At 41.9% G+C, this 24,070-nt stretch overlaps 2 protein-coding genes across 2 annotated transcripts in view; one reads left to right on the plus strand and one right to left on the minus strand.

Moving 5' to 3' along the window:
- The window catches only part of LOC139370044 (zinc finger protein 345-like), a 637,497-nt gene that overhangs the window by 235,677 nt on the left and 377,750 nt on the right, over positions 1 to 24,070 (minus strand). The gene's annotated exons all lie outside the window — the stretch shown is intronic.
- Positions 1 to 24,070, plus strand: part of LOC139370042 (zinc finger protein 678-like) — a 267,317-nt gene that overhangs the window by 16,314 nt on the left and 226,933 nt on the right. The window contains exon 6 of the mRNA XM_071109343.1: positions 21,466 to 22,048. Coding sequence (XP_070965444.1) covers positions 21,466 to 22,048 — 583 coding nt within the window. The remainder of the gene's footprint in view (positions 1 to 21,465; positions 22,049 to 24,070) is intronic.

Consider the following 24,070-nt stretch of genomic DNA (forward strand, 5'->3'; position numbering starts at 1 on the left):
CTTTCAACTGAAACAAGAACATCCAAACATACAGATAGGATGCTGGGGGTGGTTTGAATGGAGAACATAAGATGGCAACAGTATTTGAAAAAAGTTTCAGAAAGATATCTTCAGGAATGAGTGAGCTACATGCCATTGAGTATATAGTCACCCAGGTGTCCCACACATGTTGCCCAAATGTACCCAAGTGGCCGAATTGGTACAGTGATACATTTTGAAGTAAATTACTATATACAAAACACTCGAATGCCATTCTAACATACCCCCCCCCCAAAAAAAATATGAACATTTGAAAAAATGTCAAATAACAAGGGTAACTATTTACGCACATTCAATGTATAATGTACAATATTGTGAAGACCCTCAGTCCTCTACACAATATTGTTCTTCTGATGCCATGCCCAATAGCAGTCTCTTTCTGCTGTAAAGCAGAGGGTTACTGAACAGCTGGTGCAGGTGATGGGGCATTTCCTGTGACACAGAACACAACGACGTCTCCCTACTGTGCCCTTTTTGCCCCGAGGCACATTCATGTCTGCAGAGATGAATCTGGGCAGGTGAACACTACTAGTTGGAGCAGAGGGGACAGACGTAGAGGGGACAGAAGGTGCTACAGTGGACTTGCTGTAGCTAGCAAGCTCCTGGATGAGCAGCTCTCTGAAGGCTAGCTGTGAGATGGGGGGATGTCCACAGCTCTTAGCCATTTCCTTCTGGAGGATGAAGGCATTCACCACAGCAATGTCAATGAAATGATAGAAAAATGTCTTGTACCATTTCATTGTCTTGTGGAGAACATTGTAGTATCCTATCAGCGCATCTGACAGGTCCACACCTCCCATGCTCTTGTTGTAGTCCTTGATGGCTGCAGGAATGGGGACATTTTTGGTGGTCCATGCCCCTGTAGCGTCCTTCACACGCCTGACGACGTGATCACCACTGAAGGACTTGTGGATAGTGGAGCACATCGCCACCTCTCTGGTGTCCATCCACTTCACAAACAGCAGGCCATCTTCACGGATCCATCTCATGGTACCCCGCTCAGCCCGCTTAGGCATGTCGTTCACCTTTGTTTTCGGGAAACCCACTCTGTTGGTCCGAATGGTGCCACAAGCCCACACATCCCGCTTCCTCAGGTCTGTGAACAGGGTACGGCTTGTGTAGAAGTTATCCACAAACAGTTTGTAGCCCTTCCCTAGCAGCTGAAAATCTAATAACTGCATAACGGAGTCATAGCTTAGTCTCTTACCGGTCGCATTCTTACCCTCATAGACAAAAAAATTGCACGTGTATGCACACGCAGAATCGGCCAAAACAAACAGTTTGTAACCCCATTTAGTCGGTTTGTTACGCATGTAGAGTTTTAGGCCATTTCTGGCCTTTGAGGCTACCATCCTCTCATCTATGGAAAGGTTCTGGTTGGGCTGAAAATAGGTTTTGCAGGCCTCAACGATGCTGGTGTAGAGAGGTTTAATTTTGCAGAGCTTATCAAACCTTGCTGTGCCTCGTTTCGTCTCATTGTCCTTATCAACTTCTGGGTCACTGATATGAAGCGCCCCTGAGATTGTCAGAAACCTTTTGCATGATATGACAGTGGATGGGAAAGGCAGTTGATAGAGGGGAGCAGTTTTCCAGTAGTCCTTCAGGGTTTTTAGCTTCACAACACCCATGTACATGACCATTGACATGAAACAAAAAAGATCTGACATGGAAATGGGCTTCCATGTCTCTTTCCTGCCTTCCTGCTTCTTAGCTCCGTACTTATTAGTGTTCAACACCAGGGAATCAACAACTGCCGAGGTGAAAAACAGCTGAAAAAGTTGCATGGGGCTGTACTTAGAGGTCATGTCCAGCTGAGGTCCTGATGGCCTCTTCGGTCTGAATACTGGAGGTGTAGGCAACACATCCTCCTCCAGCACAGAGTGCCAACGACCCTCCTCCTCTCTGATTGCAGGTTTAGCTCTTCCCCATCTCCACTTCTTTGTCACAGACTTCCCACCTGGCAGGGCGGGGGTAGGTGTGGAGCCGGAGACAGCAGGGGTCCGGCTAGATGATCCAGCTCCTGTCGGGGATGGGCACCTTGGCAGTGGGGGCTCCCAATCAGAATCGGAGGGACTGTGAAATAAAGACACAGAAACACAGATTATATTAGAGTAGGGAACGTAAATCACTCAGGTGAGGTTCTGTTCCGTTCCATGTTTAGATTTAGTTTTAAATACATATCATGTTTACAGACACACACCCAAAGGGAAAGCCATGTGGCACCTCAACAAACATTCCTGAATATATATATATATATACACACATGTCAAATATTTCAAACAACGGCATGTCAATCCAATCGAGATCCTCACCATACAGAAACACGTCCTCAAAATGACTGTCCAAACTTGACACACAATCCGATAGATCTTCTTGAACTTCCGTGTCACTTTCTCTTTCAATCTCGTCAATAATATCATGTAGATCTGTATACCTGGACTTTGCCTTTGCTTTCCCAGATTTACTTGCCATAATTCCTTCAATAAAATAGCGAATAAAATGATCTTGACTCAATACTGCTTCGCGCAAAGAAAATGTCTCCTTCTGGTGGAAATTCCAATGGCGAATGGCTGCGTTACGCTCGACTTTCATTCAAGAGCTGGTCTTCCCGGATATAAACAATACATAATTCCATTTACCTCAGCCCATTGGCTGTCTACCAAGCGAGATTTCAAGAGGATCAGTGGTGATTATTTCTGCCCACAGTCATTCAAAGAAGCACTGGTGATATCATTGGCCACAATGAGGTCATTGTTTGCTGTGTTCAAATCAGTTCCTTTCGGTCAATACGCCCGTAAAAAGAATCATCAAGTATGGTTGTGTTACTAACAAACAGAGGATTTCAATGAAACCAACCATGACTAGATAAATGCCAATGCTGTGACTAATTGCATCGAATGTATCGTTGAATGTTGAAGGATACGGAATTCATGACACAAGCCTTTTACAAAATGGATTTAATTGAACAAAACCATTTATTGTGAAGGTTGGACCTTTTGTATTGCCAAAAGAAGAAGATCTTCAAAGGTAATTGATTATTTTAGTATTTCTGGCTTTTTGTGGCGCTAATGCTTGGTTGGAAAATGCTAGTAATACTGTGTGTGTGGCGCGCTGTCGTCAGATTATCGTAAGATTGCTTTCGCCGAAAAGCATTTTAAAAATCTGACACCGTGGTTGGATTAAGAGGAAGTTAAGATTTTAGATGTTAGATAAATGTATTTACAAGAACGTTTAATATCACGAATTGTGCATTTAGTATCTTTGCGCTATGCTATTTCACCAGATGTTAGCCTATGCGGGACGCTAACGTCCCGTATAGCCTAAAGAGGTTAATTAAACCTCTTAAAGCTAGGGGGCACTGTTTTTATTTTTGGAAAAATAACGTGCCCAAAGTAAACGGCCTATTTCTCAGGACCAGATGCTAGAATATGCATATAATTGACAGATTAGGATAGAAAACTCTAAAGTTTCCAAAACTGTCAAAATATTGTCTGTGAGTATAACAGAACTGATATTGCAGGCGAAACCCTGAGGAAAATCCAATCAGGAAGTGCCTCTTATTTTGAAACCCTTCTGTTCTTATGCATCCCTATTGCCCATTTAAAGGGATATCAACCAGATTCCCTTTTCTATGGCTTCCCTAAGGTGTCAAAAGCCTTTAGACATAGTTTCAGGCTTTTATTTTGAAGAATGAGCGTGAACGACCACATTGTGTAAGTGGAAAGGAGGGGGCTCTCAGAGTGAGCTGTGCGCAAAAGACAAAGGCAGCCATTGTTACTCCCGGTCCTAGTGAAAAGCCAACTGTCCCGGTTGATAAATTATCGAATAGATATTTGAAAAACACCCTGAGGAATGATTATAAAAACGTTTGACATGTTTCTGTGGACATTATGGATATAATTAGGAATTTTTGTCTGCGTTGTCGTGACCGCTCTTTCCGGTGGATTCCTGGGCATAACGCAGCAAACTAACGGAGGTATTTAGATATAAAAAATATCTTTATGGAACAAAAGGAACATTTGTTGTCTAACTGGGAGTCTCGTGAGTGAAAACATCCGAAGATCTTCAAAGGTAAACGATTTAATTAGATTGCTTTTCGTGACCAAGCTACCTGATGCTAAGTGTACATAATGTTATGTTATGCTATCGATAAACTTACAAACGCTTGGATTTCTTTCGCTGTAAAGCATAATTTCTAAATCTGAGACGACCGATGGATTAACAAAGGGCTAAACTGTGTTTCACTATATTTCACTTGTGATTTCATGAATATGAATATTTTCTAGTAATATTATTTGACTCTGGCGCTATGCTATTTAGTGTTGCTGATGACAATTATCCCGGATCCGGGATGGGTAGTTCAGAGGTTAACGGCACTGTAGTCAAGTTTCTCTTCCTCAGTCAACGTTGAAGCATTTAATATATCCTCGGCTTCATCACCCATAGAGTAGATCAGTGTATTCACTTGAAATGCCTCATTTTTCACATTTAAGCCTTTAAGAGGCCGTTGAACTTGGAGTCGCAAACCCTGAAATTCCGCCAGCTTCTTCCTCTTGCAACAGTCCTTGCTCGTTAGCTAGCAAAATAATGATATGCGCTGTTTTATCTCCAACACTGTCCCCTCCCTGCTTTGAAACAGTCTGAATGTCAGTGCAGCTGAAATAGAGCCGGACCCAGAGAAGATCAGCGCCATCACAGATATGCCCAAACCCCAGAATGTGGCTGAAGTCAGAACCTTCTTAGGCATAGCCACATATGTGGGTAAGTTCCTCCCACAGTTCTCAGATACAACCAAGCCACAGAGAATGACTGGTCCATGGGGTCACCTGCAACAGGTAGCGTTTGACAAAAGCAAAGGAGATCTGGCCTCACAGAGAGTGCTGGCCCAGTACCGTCCCCACGCTAAGACAAAAGTATCAGCAGATGCATCATCCTTTGGGCTAGGGGCGGTCCTCACACAGATGCAGGACAACATGGAGTGTCATCCAATAGCATACATCTCCCGAAGCTTATCCGACACAGAGCAAAGATATGCTCAAGTGGAGAAGGAGGCGTTGGCTATCACATGGGCATGTGAAAGGCTCAGCCGTCGCCTGCCGAGCTCCTGATGGGCAGGAGGCTGTGTTCCCCATTCCCTGTCTCGCCCCGATGGCCTAAAAGGGAGGCCTTCGCTGAGAGGGACAAACGGCTGAAACAAATGCAAACTGGAGACTTTAAATCGGAGACACCGTGCTAAGGAGAGGCCAGAGCTGACTGAAGGTCAACGTGTGTGGATTACAAACTCAAAGACACCAGCAATAGTGCTGAGGAAAGCGGATGCCCCACGCTCCTATGTGGTGGACACAGGCTCAGAAGAGCTATGAAGGAACAAAACACACCTCAGAGCTCTTCCAGATCTACCAGCCACACAGACTGAGGCCACAGAAAATGCACAAAAAGAGGGTGAAGGAGAGAGAATGCTCAGAGCCAAAAGCGCGCCCAGAAAGGGATGTGAAGCCACCAGTGGCTGAAAGACTATGTTATGTGGAGAAAACATACTGCTGGGGAACATACCCAGCAAAAAGAGACTGTACCTAAGTTAATGTTCATACTGTGTGATTGAATGCTTTCATACGGTTTCAGGATGGGAATTAGCATGTTAGAGAATAATACTGGTTTCCAAATTGCATTTAAATTATGCTTCAGTGATTATGCATGTTGAGTTCTTGTTCATGGGAGAGGGGAAGATGTAGTAGGATGTCCCTTGGGGGTATCCGTACCTATGTAGGACATGCGAGGGCTAGGTTAATAAACAGGCTGGATCTAGAACCTCGTTGTCGCGCGTCCTTATTTTAGATCATACTACTGTTTGACATGTTTCTACAAACTTTTATTGTACTTTTTAAAAACTTTGGACTATGTGCCCGCACCTTGTGCATTCGGATTACTGGACTAAACGTGCGAACAAAAGGGGGGTTTTTGGTCATAAAGAGGGACATTATCGAACAAAACAAACATTTATTGTTTAACATGGAGACCTGGGAGTGACACCAGATGATCAGAGGTGATTCATTTTAATCGCTATTTCTGACTTTTGTGACACCTCTCCTTGGTTGGAAAATGGCTGTATGGTTCTGTGGCTAGGGGCTGACCTAACAATTGTTTGGTGTGCTTTCGCCGTAAAGCCTACAGGACAATATGGCTGGATTTACAACAAGTTTATCTTTAAAATGGTTTATAATACTTGTATGTTTGAGGAATTTTAATTATGGGATTTCTGTTGTTTTTAATCTGGCGCCCTGCAATTTCACTGGCTGTTGTCGAGGTGGGACGCCCTTGTACCAGAGAGGTTAACAAGAAATTTGTGGAGTGGTTGAAAAACGAGTTTTAAGGACTCCAAACTAAGTGTATGTAAACTTTGACTGTGTGTGTGTGTGTGTGTGTGTGTGTGTGTGTGTGTGTGTGTGTGTGTGTGTGTGTGTGTGTGTGTGTGTGTGTGTGTGTGTGTGTGTGTGTGTGTATATATAAATAAATATGCAACCATTTAAACAACTGCATTAGCATGAGAAGTAAAAACTTGTTTTACTTACTGATCAAAAAGTGGATCTTCTCCTTCCAAAAACATTTCTTCCACGCTGGAATCAAAACTCTGGTCACTCACAGAGTCCTCATCCATTCCTTCTGTGTCACTCTCCTGGTCAATTTCTGCAATAATATCATCAAAATGATTATACTTGGACTGAGATTTAGCTTTTCCACTCTTAGTAACCATGTTTAACTTTTTCAGACTTGAGAAGTCTGTAGAAGAGAACGTACTGCTGTGAAACGTAAACTACCGTGCATCTGGTTTCCTTTCACCAGAGAATGAACTCTGTTGTGCACAGCTCTAGCATGATGGCTGTTTGTCCTACAAACGGCGTTCACATACTGCTGGAAATCCCAGCTCATTGGCTATCTAGCTAGGTTTCAAAACGAAAGGTGGTCATTGGTCCAAGACCCTTCATGGGCTAATTCAGGTCTTGTATAGCCAATACGTAATGTAGAATTATGAAACATGTTTGGTTGCCTTCTAGAGTGTCTGAGGATTGCACAGAAACCTAACTTGACCGTGTTAAGCTATGTTTGATTGCTAACAAAATTTGATTTAAAAAATTGTTTTGTTGCAAGTTGAAAGAGTCGGAATTCATGCAGAATGCTGTTTACAACACGGATCGTGTTAGGATATACATGTCCTTTTGTCAATTAAAATAACATTACATTTATCATAAATACAGTGTAGACATTGCTAATGTTGTAGCGGAAAATGGCTGATTATCTACATAGAGGCCCATTATGATCTATACAGAGGCCCATTATTATCTATACAGAGGCCCATTATTATCTATACAGAGGCCCATTATTATTTACACAGAGGCCCATTATTATCTACAGAGGCCCATTATTATCTACAGAGGCCCATTATTATCTACATAGAGGTCCATTATTATCAACCATCAGTCCTGTGTTCCAATGGCACGTTGTGTTAGCTAATCCAACTTTTATCATTTTAAAATGCGAATCGAACATTAGAAAACGCTTTTGGAATTATGTTAGCACAGCTGAAAACTGTTGTTCTGATTAAAGAAGCAATACAACTGGCCTCCTGTAGACTAGTTGAGTATCTGGAGCATAAGCATTTGTGGCTTTGATTGTCGATGTTATTTTAATGGACCAAAAAAATGATTTTCTTTCAAAAACAAGGACATTTCTAAGTGACCCCAAACTTTTCAACGGTAGTGTATATATAGAAATACATGTTTAAAATTTGCATCAATTGATTGGTGAAAAGAACAGATGGCTAAGTCAAACAAGATTTTAATTAGTCGGGGACAGCCCCACTGGTAAAAGATACTAGTCCATCTTCATGTCAACTAACAGAACTCTGCTGGTTGTCCTGGTAACAGATACCAGTGGGAAGATCTATTATTTTTGTTCAAACTAAACTACAGCACTTACTTTGATGAGTCAAATCTGATCCTTTCTTCTCTTCTCCTCCTCTCACAGTTCCACTCAGCCCCGTTGTTTTCCTGCAGTCCACCAGCAGCACAGACAACCTCTTCCTACCCAGCAGTAAGGTGCTACCGGAAGAGGTACGAAACGGGGACTCCGGGAGGGAGGAGCTAGCGTTGTCCTGGTAACCATAAAGAGGGGACACAGACGCATATCATTATGGATGCTGATGTCACTGTTGAAAAAGTGCTTTACAGAAGCCCAGACCAGACCCTGAGAGCAAGCTGTACGCTAGACCAAACCAAGCTGTACCATCTGGTGTTCTGATCTGGAGAGACTCTTCTCTACTTTGTCAGCATCAGGATGTTGTTGAGGCTCCCCAGAGGATCCACAATAGTCATGTCTGTCTCCTGTGTGAATGAGAACATCAAAAATATGGTAAACTTATCAACTTCTATTGCAATCACAGAGTCTTACAGGAGGAATGAATACATATCTAAAAGGGGACTAAATTAGCCACTTTAATTGTGTTTTTTATATTGTTTGTGATCAGTGGTGTAAAGTACTTCAGTAAAAATACTTTAAAGTACTATTTAAGTAGCTTTCCGGGGAATCTGTACTTTATTTTTGACTAATTGTACTTTTACTTCACTACATACATAAAGAAAATGTACTTTTTACTCCATACATTTCCCTGACACCCAAAAGTACTCATTACATTTCAAAGGCTTAGCAGGACAGGAAAATGGTCCAATTCACTCACTAATCAAGAGAACATCCCTGGTAATCATTACTGGCTCTGATCTGGCGGACTCACTAAACACACGTTTCAATTGTAGATTGTCAGAGAGTTGGAGTGTGTCCCTGGCTATCCGTCAATAAAATAAAAACAAACAAGAAAATGGCACCATCTGGTTTGCTTAATATAAGGAATTTCAAATTATTTATATACTTTTGATACTTCAGTATATTTGAACTTTTACTCAAGTAGTATTTTACTGGGTGGCTCACTTTTACTTGGGTACTTTTCCCACCACTGTGATGCAAATGTAAAAGGGCCGTTCCACAAAATGGGGGCATTTTGCATCCACTTTATATTTTAAGTAGAAATGCACTGTATACTATATTTTAAAACCCGGCTATACTAGAATAAGTGCACTTTAATATAGACCACATAGAGAATTCAATAAATCCATTTTTGAAGTTCCAAAAATATATGTACCAATGGCAGATTGCCCCTTAATAAACAATTCCTACAGTACTGAACAACATATTCAAGTGTAGAACTTCAGTATAATGCCCCTTTAAAAACAACTGCATAGTTTGTGACCGTTTTTAAGACAGTACTCACTGGTGGTAATCGGATCTTCAGTCTCATTTTTCACTCCCAAAACGTCTAACTCTTTTATTGAGATATCCTCCTCTTTTACTCCAAAAGGGTCTTCCTCCTCTTTCAATTTTACGGCATCTTCCTCCTTTTTGATTCTGAAAGCTTCTACCTCTTTTTCCACTTTGACAACCTCGTTCCCATATTCCTCTTTCACTGTAATATCATCCTCTTGTTTCAATGTGATAGCCTCCTTATTCATTCTTCAAGCTTCTTTGCCTCCTTTCACCAGTTTCTTTCTCCGTCTAGATTAGTGAGTTTATGCCTCTGGAGATTAGCCTAGTGCAGTATCAATGTAACACATTTGCTAAGTTAACAAGCAAATTACGTTTAAATGAACCAGTAGATATGTAAACCGAATTATGTTGAAAACACTAAGAGTAATATACGCAAGATTGGTCTAAATAGCTCCAATGTTTCGGTTTTAAGTTTGCTAGCAAAGCACAGCGTGGTCAAATCAGAAGCCTTTTGTCGCTGTTGAAGAAGCCTCCTGTCCCGTCCACTAGATTATACGTCACGTAAGAAGCATCACCTGAAAAATTCATATCGCCATCTGCTGACTGGAGTGGGTAACGCAGACTGGAAAATATGAATTACAATGTTCAGTCTGGCAAGCAATGTCATAAGAAGTAATTTAATAATAACCAGATGTTATGTTCTTACTTCTTACAGCCAATACTTTCCTCCAGGATTGGCCTGCCTATTAGGCAGGATTAGGTATGTATATAGACTCTTTTTTTCCTACTGTGTTATTGACTTGTTAATTGTTTACTCCATGTGTAACTGTGTTGTCTGTTCACACTGCTATGCTTAATCTTGGCCAGGTCGCAGTTGTAAATGAGAACTTGTTCTCAACTAGCCTACCTGGTTAAATAAAGGTGAAAAAAATAAATTAAAAAAAGGTGACAGATAGAATAGGGTGGCATACTCTGAGCTAAATTGACCAAGGCTCATCGCGAACAACACATAACACTTCCTATGGTGGCATATGGGCTATTTAGGCGAGTGTCGGTGTCTCCCATCTCCACAGAGGAACCCTAGATCTCTGTCAGAGTGACCATCAGGTTCTTGGTAACCTCCCAGACAAAGGCCCTTCTCCCCTGATTGCGCAGTTTGGCCGGGCTGCCAGCTCTAGGAAGAGCCTTGGTGGTTCCAAACTTTTCCTTTTAAGAACGATGGTAGCCACTGTGTTCTTTGGGAACTTCAATGCAGCATATTTTTTGTTGTTGTCTCCGTTCCCCATATCTGTGCCGGCGCTCTATGGACAATTCCTTCGACTTCATGGCTTGGTTTTTGCTCTGACTTGCGCTGTAAACTGTGGGACCTTATATAGACAGGTGTGTGCCTTTCCAAATCATGTCCAATCAATTGAATTTACCACAGGTGGACTCCAATCAAGTTGTAGAAACATCTCAAGGATGATCAATGGAAACAAGATGCACCTGAGCTCAATTTCGATTCTCATAGCAAAGGGTCTGAATACTTATGTAAATAAGTTATTTCTGTTTAAAAATGCATATACATTTGTAATACTTTCTAAAGGCACTGAATGTATAAACATATATTTTCCTTTGTTTTCCACTAACCCTATCACCCCTTCCCTGATTGGAGGAAACTAATGCACAACAACTTTCAGGCTTCTATGTCCAGCTTATACATACTATGTACATTTTACAGACAATGTGTTATACAATAGTTATATTTAGTTTGTTTTTAATCCTATCCTTCAGTTACCCTAAACCTCTCCCATCTATCTCTGAAGACCACCCAGTCCTATCCTTCAGTTACCCTAAACCTCTCCCATCGATCTCTAAACACCATCCAGTCCTATCCTTCAGTTACCCTAAACCTCTCCCATCTATCTCTGAAGACCACCCAGTCCTATCCTTCAGTCACCCTAAACCTCTCCCATCTATCTCTGAAGACCATCTAGTCCCATCCTTCAGTTACCCTAAACCTCTCCCATCTATCTCTGAAGACCATCCAGTCCTATCCTTCAGTTACCCTAAACCTCTCCCATCTATCTCTGAAGACCATCCAGTCCTATCCTTCAGTTACCCTAAACCTCTCCCATCTACAGTGCCTTGCGAAAGTATTCGGCCCCCTTGAACTTTGTGACCTTTTGCCACATTTCAGGCTTCTTTTTGTGAAGAATCAACAACAAGTGGGACACAATCATGAAGTGGAACGACATTTATTGGATATTTCAAACTTTTTTAGCAAATCAAAAACTGAAAAATTGGGCGTGCAAAATTATTCAGCCCCTTTACTTTCAGTGCTTCAAACTCTCTCCAGAAGTTCAGTGAGGATCTCTGAATGATCCAATGTTGACCTAAATGACTAATGATGATAAATACAATCCACCTGTGTGTAATCAAGTCTCCGTATAAATGCACCTGCACTGTGATAGTCTCAGAGGTCCGTTAAAAGCGCAGAGAGCATCATGAAGAACAAGGAACACACCAGGCAGGTCCGAGATACTGTTGTGAAGAAGTTTAAAGCCGGATTTGGATACAAAAAGATTTCCCAAGCTTTAAACATCCCAAGGAGCATTGTGCAAGCGATAATATTGAAATGGAAGGAGTATCAGACCACTGCAAATCTACCAAGACCTGGCCGTCCCTCTAAACTTTCAGCTCTTACAAGGAGAAGACTGATCAGAGATGCAGCCAAGAGGCCCATGATCACTCTGGATGAACTGCAGAGATCTACAGCTGAGGTGGGAGACTCAGTCCATAGGACAACAATCAGTCGTATATTGCACAAATCTGGCCTTTATGGAAGAGTGGCAAGAAGAAAGCCATTTCTTAAAGATATCCATAAAAAGTGTTGTTTAAAGTTTGCCACAAGCCACCTGGGAGACACACCAAACATGTGGAAGAAGGTGCTCTGGTCAGATGAAACCAAAATTGAACTTTTTGGCAACAATGCCAAATGTTATGTTTGGCGTAAAAGCAACACAGCTGAACACACCATCCCCACTGTCAAACATGGTGGTGGCAGCATCATGGTTTGGGCCTGCTTTTCTTCAGCAGGGACAGGGAAGATGGTTAAAATTGATGGGAAGATGGATGGAGCCAAATACAGGACCATTCTGGAAGAAAACCTGATGGAGTCTGCAAAAGACCTGAGACTGGGACGGAGATTTGTCTTCCAACAAGACAATGATCCAAAACATAAAGCAAAATCTACAATGGAATGGTTCAAAAATAAACATATCCAGGTGTTAGAATGGCCATGAATCCAATCGAGAATCTGTGGAAAGAACTGAAAACTGCTGTTCACAAATGCTCTCCATCCAACCTCACTGAGCTCGAGCTGTTTTGCAAGGAGGAATGGGAAAAAGTTTCAGTCTCTCGATGTGCAAAACTGATAGAGACATACCCCAAGCGACTTACAGCTGTAATCGCAGCAAAAGGTGGCGCTACAAAGTATTAACTTAAGGGGGCTGAATAATTTTGCACGGCCAATTTTTCAGTTTTTGATTTGTTAAAAAAGTTTGAAATATCCAATAAATGTCGTTCCACTTCATGATTGTGTCCCACTTGTTGTTGATTCTTCACAAAAAAATACAGTTTTATATCTTTATGTTTGAAGCCTGAAATCTGGCAAAAGGTCGCAAAGTTCAAGGGGGCCGAATACTTTCGCAAGGCACTGTATCTCTGAAGACCATCCAGTCCTATCCTTCAGTTACCCTAAACCTTTCCCATCTATCTCTGAAGACCATCCAGTCCTATCCTTCAGTTACCCTAAACCTCTCCCATCTATCTCTGAAGACCATCCAGTCCTATCCTTCAGTTACCCTAAACTTCTCCCATCGATCTCTGAAGACCATCCAGTCCTATCCTTCAGTTACCCTAAACTTCTCCCATCGATCTCTGAAGACCACCCAGTCCTATCCTTCAGTCACCCTAAACCTCTCCCATCTATCTCTGAAGACCATCTAGTCCTATCCTTCAGTTACCCTAAACCTCTCCCATCTATCTCTGAAGACCATCCAGTCCTATCCTTCAGTTACCCTAAACCTCTCCCATCTATCTCTGAAGACCACCCAGTCCTATCCTTCAGTTACCCTAAACCTCTCCCATCTATCTCTGAAGACCACCCAGTCCTATCCTTCAGTTACCCTAAACCTCTCCCATCTATCTCTGAAGACCATCCAGTCCTATCCTTCAGTTACCCTAAACCTCTCCCATCTATCTCTGAAGACCATCCAGTCCTATACTTCAGTTACCCTAAACCTCTCTCATCTATCTCTGAAGACCATCCAGTCCTATCCTTCAGTTACCCTAAACCTCTCCCATCTATCTCTGAAGACCATCCAGTCCTATTCTTCAGTTACCCTAAACCTCTCCCATCTATCTCTGAAGACCATCCAGTCCTATCCTTCAGTTACCCTAAACCTCTCCCATCTATCTCTGAAGACCATCCAGTCCTATCCTTCAGTTACCCTAAACCTCTCCCATCTATCTCTGAAGACCATCCAGTCCTATCCTTCAGTTACCCTAAACCTCTCCCATCTATCTCTGAAGACCATCCAGTCCTATCCTTCAGTTACCCTAAACATCTCCCATCTATCTCTGAAGACCACCCCGTTTGATTTCTATTTGCCATATATTTTTAACTGTGCTGTTTCTCAAAAGTTATTGACCTTTATATTCTCATAGTTGCTGCAGATAGTAAATTAAAAATAAACATGTTTGCTAAAAGTATTATTATATTATTGATCAATTCACTATGATTTTTCAAATCCCCCAGTAGTGCTGTCTGCAGAGTTAGCTCCAGGTAAATGTTGCCATTCCTTCACCTGCGACCAAAAACAAGCTACATATGGACAGTACCAAAACAAATTATCTAAAATGATCAAATGATTCTGTCTCTTCGTAGCTAAATCTGCAGAGGTTCATAATTTTCTTTAACCAATTTTGGTCTTTAATTATTATTACTTTTTTTCACCTTTATTTAACAAGGTAGGCAAGTTGAGAACAAGTTCTCATTTACAATTGCGACCTGTCCAAGATAAAGCAAAGCAGTTCCACACATACAACAACACAGAGTTACACATGGAGTAAAACAAACATACAGTCAATAATACAGTAGAAGAATAAGTCTATATACAATGTGAGCAAATGAGGTGAGGTAAGGGAGGTAAAGGCAAAAAAGGCCATGGTGGCGAAGTAAATGCAATATAGCAAGTAAACCATTGGAATGGTAGATTTGCAGTGGAAGAATGTGCAAAGTAGAAATAGAAATAGTGAGGGTTTTATTATTATTATTTTTTTTTATCAATTAGTAACCAGAATGTTCTGTCTTTTCTGGTGGATTAAACTGAAATTGCAACCAATTTCCTATGGCTTTCATTGTGCATCTGTAAAACTGTTTAAAGGGTTTTAGGTGACAAGCCTGATGTTGAAGAGGCTCTGTTGCACCTTCTTCACCACAGTGTGTTCTTGGGATCATTTCATTGTGCATCTGTAAAACTGTGTGAGGGTTTTAGGTGACAAGCCTGATGTTGAAGAGGCTCTGTTGCACCTTCTTCACCACAGTGTGTTCTTGGGGTCCTTTAATGCTGCAGAAGTGTTTTGGTACCCTTCCCAAGATGTGTGCCTCAACGTAATCCTGTCTCGAAGTTCTACGGACAATTCCTTCGACCTCGTGGCTTGGTTTTTGCTCTGACAGTCTCATAGCAAGGGGTCTGAATAATTACTGTTATGTAAATAAGGTATTTCAGTTTTTTATCTTTTAATAAATTAGCTACATTTTCTAAAAACCTGTTTTTGCTTTCTCAGAATGGGGCATTGTGTAGATTGCTGATAGAGAACCAGTTTTGAATATGTAATTTTTTTAAATCCATTTTAAAATAAGGCTGTAACTTAACAAAATGTGGAGAAAGTCAAGGGGTCTGAATACTTTACAAATGCACTGTACAAACATCACATTGAATATTCACCTCACTTTTGAAAAGCTCCATGAGGAAGAAAGGCTTCCTAGATTATCTTTTAGATGTTCTGTCTTCAGGATGTTCTGGGTTGATGGCTGTTGGAGAGGGAGGGGCAGTTGAGTGAGCTGGGGCCTTTTATTGCCCTGCCTCTGGGAGCCTGACAGCTTGTGACATGATGAGAGAGTGAAAGAGGGTCTACCTGTAAGATATTCAGTTAGGTGAATTTAACAATGACTTGCAGGCAGTTGGTTTAGAATAACTATGACCAAAAAGGAATACAGATTATACCACCACCCAAAAGGGCACTTCAGAGACTGTAAGGGCAAAGGGGCTTGTGCTCTACAAAGGTAGAGCCCTCTCTGTCCACCTCCTATCTGTCCTTAAACAAAGTGGGCACTGCTTCATGTGGCAACATCAACACTCACCTAAATAGCCCATATGCCACTGGGTGAGAGACGTTTTCACTATTTTTGGGCAGCATAATGTGAGGTGTTATTATGTGTTCTTACCGATGAACCTTGGTCAATTTAGCTCGGAATATGCCACCATTGTCAATCTGTCACATAATCCTAGCTAATGAGCAGGCCAAACCTGGAGGAAAGTATTGGCTGTAAGAAGTAAGAGAAAAAATAACATCTGGTTGTTTTTAAATTATTTCTTATGACATTGCTTGCCAGAATAAACGTTGTAATAGAGATTTTTCTCCAGTCTGTGTTACCCAGTCCAGCCAGCAGATGGCGATGTGAGTCTTTCAGGTGATGCTTTTTGCGTGACGTCTAATCTTAGTGGACGGAACTGGAGGTGTTTTCAACAGCGACAACACAGACTTCTGATTCAACCACGCGATTGTTTGCCAATGAACATAAAACCGAAACATTGAAGCGTTTAAGACAAATCTTGTGTATATTACTCTTGGTGTTTTAAACAGAATTCTGTTGGCCTATCTACTAGTTCATTGAAACGTAGATTGCTTGTTAAATTAGCAAATGTGTTAAATTGATACTGCACTAGGCTAATCTCCCGGAGCATGAGCTCACTAAACTCAACGGAGAAAGAAGCCCTGGTGAACGGAGAGGAAGAAGCTTTCAGAATGAAAAGGGAGGAAGAGGATGCTTTCACATTGAAAGAAGAAGAGGATGATATTACAGTGAAAGAGGAAGATGGGAAAGAGGTTGTCAGAGTGGAAGAGGAGGAAGTAGAAGCTTTCAGAATCAAAAAGGATGAAGATGCCATAACATTGAAAGAAGAGGAGGAACCTTTTGGAGTAAAAGAGGAAGAGGAGGCTATCTCAATCAAAGAGGAAGAACACATTTTGGGAGTGAAAGCGGAGGAGATTGAAGATCCGATTAACACCAGTGAGTACTGTCTTAAAAACGGGCACAAACTATGCAGTTGTTGAACTAATGTGGGGTTTTAAAGGGGCATTCTACTGAAGTTATACACTTGAATATGTTGTTCAGTACTGTAGGAATTGTTAAGGGGCATATATCGAAGGGATGCAAAAGGAATCCATTTTGTGAAACGACCCTTTAACATTTACATCACAAACAATATTTTATGAAATCGTGACAAAAGTGGTACATTTTGGTGCTTTTAGACATATTCATGCCTCTTGTAAGATCATATAATTCAAAAGGTCATAAGTTTACCATCTGTTTGATGTTCTCATTCACACAGGAGAGAGACATGACTATCGTGGATCCTCTGGGGAGCCTCAACAACATCCTGATGCTGACGAGGTAGAGAAGAGTCTCTCCAGATCTGAACACCAGATGGTACAGCTTGGTCTGGTCTAGCATACAGCTTGCTCAATCGGGGTCTGGGTTTCTGTAAAGCACTTCATGACAACAGTGGCATCAGCATCCATAATGATATGTGTATGTGTCTCCTCTATGGTTACCAGGACAACGCTAGCCCTTACACCCTCCCGGAGTCCATGTGTCGTGCCTCTCCTGGTAGCACCTTACTGCTGGGTAGGAAGAGGTTGTCTGTGCTGCTGGTGGACTGCAGGAAAACAACGGGGCTGAGTGGAACTGTGAGAGGAGGAGAAGAGATGAAAGGATCAGATTTGACTCATCATAGTAAGTTTTGTAGTTTGAACAAATACAATTGATCTGCTCACTGGTATCTGTTACCAGGACAACCAGCGGAGCTCTGTTAGTTGACAGGAAGATAGACTGGTGGATATGGATGTTATGAATATCATAACACTGAAAAAGGATTCTGCCAATGAAAAGAGAGAAACCAATAGACCATATAAAACCTTGATGAAAGGTAGCTTTAGAGAGAAACCAATAGACCATATAAAACCTTGATGAAAGTTAGCTTTAGAGAGAAACCAATAGACCATATAAAACCTTGATGAAAGTTCGCTTTAGAGAGAAAGTTTCAAGATAATCCAATGAAAGGTTCATGTTTTACAAAAAACTTTCCTAAAAACATTATAGATGTTACATTGCCTGTCCCAGTCAACCCCCCTATCTTTACTAGACTGTAGGACAGGCAAACAAAACTCCAGACACTTCAATGTGGTCTGTATTGCTTCATTAACATCTGATCTACAAATCTTGTTAAAAATGGCAAATATTTGTTTTTAAACAAGCACCATAAGCCTTTTCTTAAAACTTTAGAGTGTTTTCTATCCAAATCGACTAATTATATCCATATCCTATCTTCTGGGCCTGAGTAGCAGGCAGTTTAATTTGGGCACGCTTTTCATCCAAAATTCCGAATGCTGCCCCCTACCCTAGTGAAGTTAATATGTAACTACCCCCTACCCTAGTGAAGTTAATATGTAACTACCCCCTACCCTAGTGAAGTTAATATGTAACTACCCCCTACCCTAGTGAAGTTAATATGTAACTGACGGAAGTGTGCTGCTAACAGTTTAGTTTCCTCCACTGTCCCCACACTGGACTCAAACTAGTGATCCTCTGCTTCTCAACACACGTGACCGTCCTCCTTGATAATTAACTATATTCAGAGTGCTAGAGCCACACACTCACTACAGCACAATAAGGGGTCTGTGTATTTAACAGATGGTGAGATCAGAAACAAATCAGGTGTATTTGGTACAAATCAGGTGTATTAGTTCTGCCATGGCCAGCGAAGAGCCCGGATCTCAATCTCATTGAGCACGTCTGGGACCTGTTGGATCGGAAGGTGAAGGCTTGAGGGCAGAAATGTCCGGGAACCCCCCCCCCCCCCCTTTGTTCAGGGACACATTATTCAATTTCTGTAAGTCACATGTCTGTGGAACTTGTTCAGTTTGTCTCAGTTGTTGAATCTTGTTATGTTCATACAAATATTTACACATGTTAAGTTTGCTGAAAATAAACGCAGTTGACAGTGAGAGGACGTCAACTTAAACTCGGCAAAAAAAAGAAACGAGGGGGATTTAAATGTTTATTTTATTTTAGAATAATGCTGAAACGTAACAACATTTGGAGAAGTTTAAGGGATTTGAATACTTAATTGTGTGTGTGTGTGTGTGTGTGGTGTGTGTGTGTGTGTGTGTGTTGAACCAAGAGCTTAACCTTGAATGAAAAACAGAGCTCTTATAAATGCTTAGTCAGGGCTGGTTCCACCCCTCCCATGCTGATCGGGGGGCATCACAAGCCGTCCTGGGTTCATGCTGTGGTGTTGTTTTAACCCCCCAACCCGGCCCAGATGCCAGGATGACTTGGAACAATGAGGGATTTTGTTCTACTCCTCCAGGCTATCTCGGTTACTACCCCCCCCCCCCCCCACACACACACACACATCTTGTCTATGTAATACCAGCTGTAGGTTTTTATCAGCAAGTCATGAATCAATTGTCAGTTCAAGCTCCAGAGGCCCAACTCAGTCCCATAGACACAGATGAGAGAGTACGCATCAAAGCTATTCGATGGCTAAACAGTATTAATACAATCTTGTAATTTTTCTAAGTGTTCACCCTATCGACAACGGGCAAGTATTACTGGTGTTCTTTGTGTCTGTCTCCAACGTAAAGAAAATATACACTGCTCAAAAAATGAAGGGAACACTAAAATAACACATCCTAGATCTGAATGAATGAAATATTCTTATTAAATACTTTTTCCTTTACATAGTTGAATGTGCTGACAACAAAATCACACAAAAATTATCAATGGAAATCAAATTTATCAACCCATGGAGGTCTGGACTTGGAGTCACACTCAAAATTAACGTGGAAAACCACATTACAGGCTGATCCAACTTTGATGTAATATCCTTAAAACAAGTCAAAATGAGGCTCAGTAGTGTGTGTGGCCTCCACGTGCCTGTATGACCTCCCTACAACGCCTGGGCATGCTCCTGATGAGGTGACGGATGGTCTCCTGAGGGATCTCCTCCCAGACCTGGACTAAAGCATCCGCCAACTCCTGGACAGTCTGTGGTGCAACGTGGCGTTGGTGGATGGAGCGAGACATGGATGTCCCAGATGTGCTCAATTGGATTCAGGTCTGGGGAACGGGAGGTCCATAGCATCAATGCCTTCCTCTTGCAGGAACTGCTGACACACTTCAGCCACATGAGGTCTAGCATTGTCTTGCATTGGAACCCAGGGCCAACCACACCAGCATATGGTCTCACAAGGGGTCTGAGGATCTCATTTCGGTACCTAATGGCTGTCAGACTACCTCTGGCGAGCACATGGAGGGCTGTGCGGCCCCCTAAAGAAATGCCACCCCACACCATGACTGACCCACCGCCAAACCGGTCATGCTGGAGGATGTTGCAGGCAGCCGAACGTTCTCCATGGCGTCTCCAGACTCTGTCACGTGCTCAGTGTGAACCTGCTTTGATCTGTGATCTTGGTGTTCTCTGGCAAATGCCAAACGTCCTGCACGGTGTTGGGCTGTGGACATCGGGCCCTCATACCACCCTCATGGAGTCTGTTTCTGACCGTTTGAGCAGACACATGCACATTTGTGGCCTGCTGGATGTCATTTTGCAGGGCTCTGGCAGTGCTCCTCCTTGCACAAAGGCGGAGGTAGCGGTCCTGCTGCTGGGTTGTTGCCCTCCTACGGCCTCCTCCACGTCTCCTGATGTACTGGCCTGTCTCCTGGTAGCGCCTCCATGCTCTGGACACTACGCTGACAGACACAGCAAACCTTCTTGCCACAGCTCGCATTGATGTGCCATCCTGGATGAGCTGCACTACCTGAGCCATCCCCAGCACAAGGTGCACCTGTGTAATAATCAAGCTGTTCAATCAGCTTCTTGATATGCCACACCTGTCAGGTGGATGGATTATCTTGGCAGAGAATAAATGTTAACTAACAGGGATGTAAAAAATTCTGCAATCTTTTTTTTTCAGCTCATTTAACATCCAACACTTTACATGTTGCGTTTATAATTTGTTTATTGTAGTTACTATCAGTTTTAGGAACATCTTTCCAAATATTTCACCTTATTTTTTACTTTACCCAAAATATGAAATTAGCGATAGTCAAAATGTTGAAAACCTGTGAACGTCTAAATAAGAAATTGGTCCATTTAAACAGCAGGTGTCGAACCCTTTCAACAACGGGGAGATCTGTCTCTGTCTTCAAAGTCCAAAACTTGTTTTTACAATCACAAAAAATTACTTCATTAGTTATTTTATGTTTAAGGAAGTGTGTAGGTCGCATTCTGTATCATACAGCTATGAAAGTTATATATTTAGAACTTCCTGCTCGATTGGAATCCAGTGACGTCTGTGTCCTAGAACTGTTTAGTTTTTTGTGTTCTGACTTGTAAAACAGGATGAATAAATTAAGTAGTGTAAACATATCAGTAATTACCAGGAAGCTCTACATTTGTTTTAAAATCACACTAAGATTGTTAAAACTGGCCTCGGGTTATTGAGAGATCTGATTAGGATTTACTCTCGTAGCACTGTTGTTTTATCATGTGGAGATTTCATTCGGGTCTCTATTTTTAAAAACACTGTCTTTGGCAGGAGAAAGACCAGACTCAGAGGAACCAGAGCCAGGGACGTCCAAACCAGCAAGACGACACCAGTGCTCCCACTGTGGAAAGGGTTGTAACCGGTTATGGGACCTGTTACAGCATGAGAGAATACACACAGGGGAGAAGCCTTACGACTGCTCCCAGTGTGGAAAGAGTTTTAACGTTTTAGGGAACCTAATTCGGCATGATAGAATACACACCGGGGAGAAGCCTTACCACTGCTCCCAGTGTGGAAAGTGTTTCAACCAGTCAGGGGAGCTGAAACTGCATGAGAGAATACACACAGGGGAGAAGCCTTACCAATGCTCCCAGTGTGGAAAGAGTTTTAGCAGGTCAGGGGAGCTGAAAATGCATGAGCGAATACACACAGGTGAGACGCCTTACCACTGCTCCCAGTGTGGAAAGAGTTTTAACGTTTTAGGGAACCTGATACGGCATGAGAGAATACACACTGGGGAGAAGCCTTACCACTGCTCCCAGTGTGGAAATTGTTTCAACCAGTCATGGGAGCTGAAACGGCACGAGAGAATACACACAGGGGAGACACCTTACCACTGCTCCAACTGTGGAAAGCGTTTTGGTGATTTAGGGAAGCTGAAAAGACATGCGAGAATACACACAGGGGAGAAGCCTTACCACTGCTCCCAGTGTGGAAATCGTTTTGGTGATTTAGGGAAGCTAAAACGACATGAGAGAATACACACAGGGGAGAAGCCTTACCACTGCTCCCAGTGTGGAAAGTGTTTTAACCGGTTAGATGCCCTGAAACAACATGAGAGAATACACACAGCGGAGAAGCCTTACCATTCCTTCCAGGGTGCAAATATTGTTGACTGATAATGTGTTTATCTGTTTTTACCATATGAAATTGCTTCTTCCAATTATTGATAAACATGTACCTGTTAAGAAACTGACTGTTAGAACTGTTAAGGCTCCATGGATTGATGAGGAATTTAAAAACTGTATGTTTGAAAGAGATGGGGCAAAAGGAGTGGCTAATAAGTCTGGCTGCACATCTGGCTGGCTTACATACTGCAAATTGAGAAATTATGTGACCAAACTCAACAAAAATAATAAACTTTATTATGAAGCCAAGATCAATGATATAAAGAATGATGGAAAAAAACTTGTTAAAAAAACATCATGACAGAAAAGCAGTGCAAGTTTTGAATTTTGTAAAGTTAGTGTGGGAGAGGTGGAAAAATTGTTATCGATCAATAATGACAAACCTCCTGGCATTGACAACTTAGATGGAAAGCTACTGAGGACAGTAGCTGACTCTATAGCCACTCCTATCTGACATATTTTTAATATGAGCCTAGAGGAAAGTCTGTCCTCAGGCCTGGAGGGAAGCCAAAGTAATTCCACTACCCAAGAGTGGTAAAGCGGCCTTTACTGGTTCTAACAGCAGACCTATAAGCTGGCAGCCAGCTCTTAGCAACCTGTTGTAAAAAAATTGTGTTTGACCAAATCTAATGCTATTTCTCTGTAAACAAAAGAACAACAGACTTTCAGCATGCTTATAGATAAGGGCACTCAACATGTACTGCACTGACACAAATGACTGATGATTGGTTGAGAGAAATTGATAACAAGAAGATTGTGGGAGCTCTATTGTTAGATTTCAGTGCAGCCTTTGATATTATTGACCATAACCTGTTGTTTAAGAATGTTTGTGCTATGGCTTTTCAACCTCTGCCATAATGTGGATTCAGAGCTATCTATCTAATAGAACTCAGAGGGTTTTTAATGGAAGCTTCTCTAATGTCAAACATATGAAGTGTGATGTACCGCAGGGCAGCTCTCTAGGCCCTCTACTCTTTTCTATTTTTACCAATGGCCTGCCACTGGCATTAAGAAAAGCATGTGTGTCCATGTATGCTGATGATTCAACTACATAAGCATCAGCAACCACAGCTAATGAGGTCACTGAAACCCTTAACAAATAGTTGCAGTCTGTTTTGGAATGCGTGGCCAGTAATAATCTGGTCCTGAACATCTCTAAAACTAAGAGCATTGTATTTGGTACAAATCATTCCTTAAATTCTAGACCTCTGCTGAATCTGGTAATGAATTGTGTGTCTGTTGAACAAGTTGAGGAGACTAAATTACTTGGCATTACCTTAGATTGTAAACTGTCATGGTCAAAACATATAGATTCAATGGTTGTAAAGCTGGGGAGAGGTCTAGCCATAATAAAGAGATGCTCTGCTTTTTTGACACTACTCTCCACAAAGCAAGTTCTGCAGGCTCTAGTTTTGTCTAGTCTTGATTATTGTCCAGTCGTGTGGTCCAGTGCTGCAAGGAAAGACCTAGTAAAGCTGCAGCTGGCACAGAACAGAGCGGCTGTCACGCCCTGGCCATAGAGAAGCTTCTATTCTCTATTTTGATTAGGCCAGGGTGTGACTAGGGTGGGCATTCTATGTTCCTTTTTATGTGTTTTTGTATTTCTTTGTTTTGGCCGGGTATGGTTCTCAATCAGGGACAGCTGTCTATCATTGTGAATCATACTTAGGCAGCCTTTTTCCACCTGTGTTTTTTGGGTAGTTGTTTTCTGTATAGTTGATTTGCCTTACAGAACTGTTCGTTCTTCTCTTTGTTATTTTGTTCTAATGTTTTTTGATTAAATAAAATTCATGAACACTTACCACGCTGCGCTTTGGTCCATGCCTTCCGACGAGAGACGTGAAAATGATGTGTCATGTTTTGTGTTGACCGCAGGAGGGGTAGCTGCTGCTTTTGCTACAGCTAATGGGGATCCTAGTAAAATACCA

This window comes from Oncorhynchus clarkii, chromosome 17 (assembly GCF_045791955.1).
Source record: "Oncorhynchus clarkii lewisi isolate Uvic-CL-2024 chromosome 17, UVic_Ocla_1.0, whole genome shotgun sequence".
Taxonomy (NCBI): domain Eukaryota; kingdom Metazoa; phylum Chordata; class Actinopteri; order Salmoniformes; family Salmonidae; genus Oncorhynchus; species Oncorhynchus clarkii.